General features: G+C 44.6%; 1 protein-coding gene across 1 annotated transcript in view; it reads left to right on the top strand.

Moving 5' to 3' along the window:
• LOC135818551 (ATP-binding cassette sub-family A member 2-like) overlaps nt 1-2,500 on the top strand; it is a gene marked incomplete at its 5' end in the record, with an annotated part of 53,876 nt that overhangs the window by 14,921 nt on the left and 36,455 nt on the right. The window contains 2 exon segments of the mRNA XM_065331950.1: nt 1-68; nt 1,413-1,544. The exon segment at nt 1-68 is cut by the window's left edge and continues 467 nt beyond it. Coding sequence (XP_065188022.1) covers nt 1-68; nt 1,413-1,544 — 200 coding nt within the window.

Consider the following 2,500-nt stretch of genomic DNA (forward strand, 5'->3'; position numbering starts at 1 on the left):
GCTCTACCTGGCCATGGATTGTGTGATCTACTTTGCACTGGCTTGGTACCTGGACCATGTCCTGCCTGGTATGTATGCAGTCTTCCATGGCTGTACATGGTATGTATGCAGTCTTCCATGGCTGTACATGAGTAGGAGATCCCCTGGACAGGCCTAGAGCCTCTGGGTAATCCTTGAAATACTATAAATACGATAAATACAAATACAAAATACATGCTAGCACATGCTAGCCTCTGTAATTGGGAGAGGGGCAATGCCTCTATACATGGGAGAGGGGCAATGCCTCTATACATGGGAGACTGGCAGTGCACTTACAGTACATGGGAAACTGACAATGCATCTACACTACATGGGAGACTTGCAATACACTTACATAGTCATTGCATGGGAGACTTGCAATACACTTACATAGTCATTGCATGGGAGACTTGCAATACACTTACATAGTCATTGCATGGGAGACTTGCAATACACTTACATAGTCATTGCATGGGAGACTTGCAATACACTTACATAGTCATTGCATGGGAGACTTGCAATACACTTACATAGTCATTGCATGGGAGACTTGCAATACACTTACATAGTCATTGCATGGGAGACTTGCAATACACTTACATAGTCATTGCATGGGAGACTTGCAATACACTTACATAGTCATTGCATTGGAGACTTGCATTACACTTACATAGTCATTGCATGGGAGACTTGCAATACACTTACATAGTCATTGCATTGGAGACTTGCATTACACTTACATAGTCATTGCATGGGAGACTTGCAATACACTTACATAGTCATTGCATGGGAGACTTGCAATACACTTACATAGTCATTGCATGGGAGACTTGCATTACACTTACATAGTCATTGCATGGGAGACTTGCAATACACTTACATAGTCATTGCATGGGAGACTTGCAATACACTTACATAGTCATTGCATGGGAGACTTGCATTACACTTACAGTACAGACATGTAGGAGAAGCCTGCGCGGGTAGAAACCAGGTGGTTCGAAATATGTTGTGTATCAAGTTACTTCAGTACAATGTAGTTAGAAGAAGACATGTCAACACCTGTAGGAACGAAGCCACCTATGATTTTCTTAGGCTTTCCATACACTCTGCGGTGAGCTGCAGGGCAGCTCTTGGTTTAGGTGTAGTGTGAATGTGTGAATGTGTGATGCGTTTGTTTGTACGCCATTGTTCAATAATTATCCAGGGGCTGACAACGAACATAGAATCTGTATGAGAGTGCTCTGTGTGCATGTTTTCCTGTGTAGTTGTATGCTGGAGAGCAGATCTTGCAATACTGGTATATTTGTTTGTACGTCAGCAATAATTACTCAGTGGATGGAGACGAACGTAGAGTGCTCTGTGTATGTTTTCCTGTGCTCTGCATGTTTGTACAGGTCGCTATGGTGTGCCACGGCCATGGTATTTCCTCTTTCAAATCTCCTTCTGGATGGGCGACGAGTGGGTGGCGCGACGCAAGCTGAAGCTAATGTCCACCAGATCCATGTCTGTAGCGCTCAATGCTGGCAGTAAGTGTGTTTGGTAGCCCACGCCTTGTGCCCTAGCAACAGCTTCCATCATAAGTCCCATGGCAACACGAAGAGGAAGGAGAACGTGTTGTGACTCTGATCTTCACGCATGAATAGGTGATCATCAGATTACAGGACGTGACATGGCCGTGGATTGTTTTTGTTTTCGTTCCGAGCACCGGGCTTGAAACAGACCTTGCAAAATACAAGGGTTTGCAAATCATCCGATAGTTATGCATCTTCGTTCCTTGTCAACCCTTCGTTATGTAAATGCACACACGTGACAAGACCACTAAACAAACAATGACTCTAACTCGGACACTGAGCCAATGATAAGAGGAGAAGGCATGATTTGGTATGAGTGACGCGGTCAGGTCAGGTCAGGTCACGTCAGGTCAGGTCCTCGATGTTCTCAGTGCTCTGTCAGTGTGGTGCCTGGTGGTCATGCTTTCTCACTGTATACTACCTAGTTACAGTGATGCACAGTTACGCTTGTACTCGTAGTCATATCAAAGTGTCTTGTCTCCTCTCCAAATCATGATTGATCAAGGAAAATTCTAATCACGAATACAGTACTGGCGGGTAGTTCCCAAGAAGGAGCAGGCTAGGATTTCATCAAGCACAGCATACCAATGTATACACAGTGACTCAACTATGCATTGACTGTAGTACATGAAGATAAGAACGGCCTAGGCTAGTAGGCTGATCCCCAGTTCTTCAGAACCCGGCAGTAGTACTGTAACAGTCCGTTGCTCTTCTGTAAGATACTGCCTTTCTGTGACTTCTACCACCATTGCAACAGTCAGTTGCTCTTCTGTAAGATACTGCCTTTCTGTGACTTCTACCACCATTGCAACAGTCCGTTGCTCTTCTGTAAGATACTGCCTTTCTGTGACTTCTACCACCATTGTAACAGTCAGTTGCTCTTCTGTAAGATACTGCCTTCCTGTGACTTC

Source organism: Sycon ciliatum, chromosome 5 (assembly GCF_964019385.1).
Source record: "Sycon ciliatum chromosome 5, ocSycCili1.1, whole genome shotgun sequence".
In the NCBI taxonomy this organism is placed as follows: domain Eukaryota; kingdom Metazoa; phylum Porifera; class Calcarea; order Leucosolenida; family Sycettidae; genus Sycon; species Sycon ciliatum.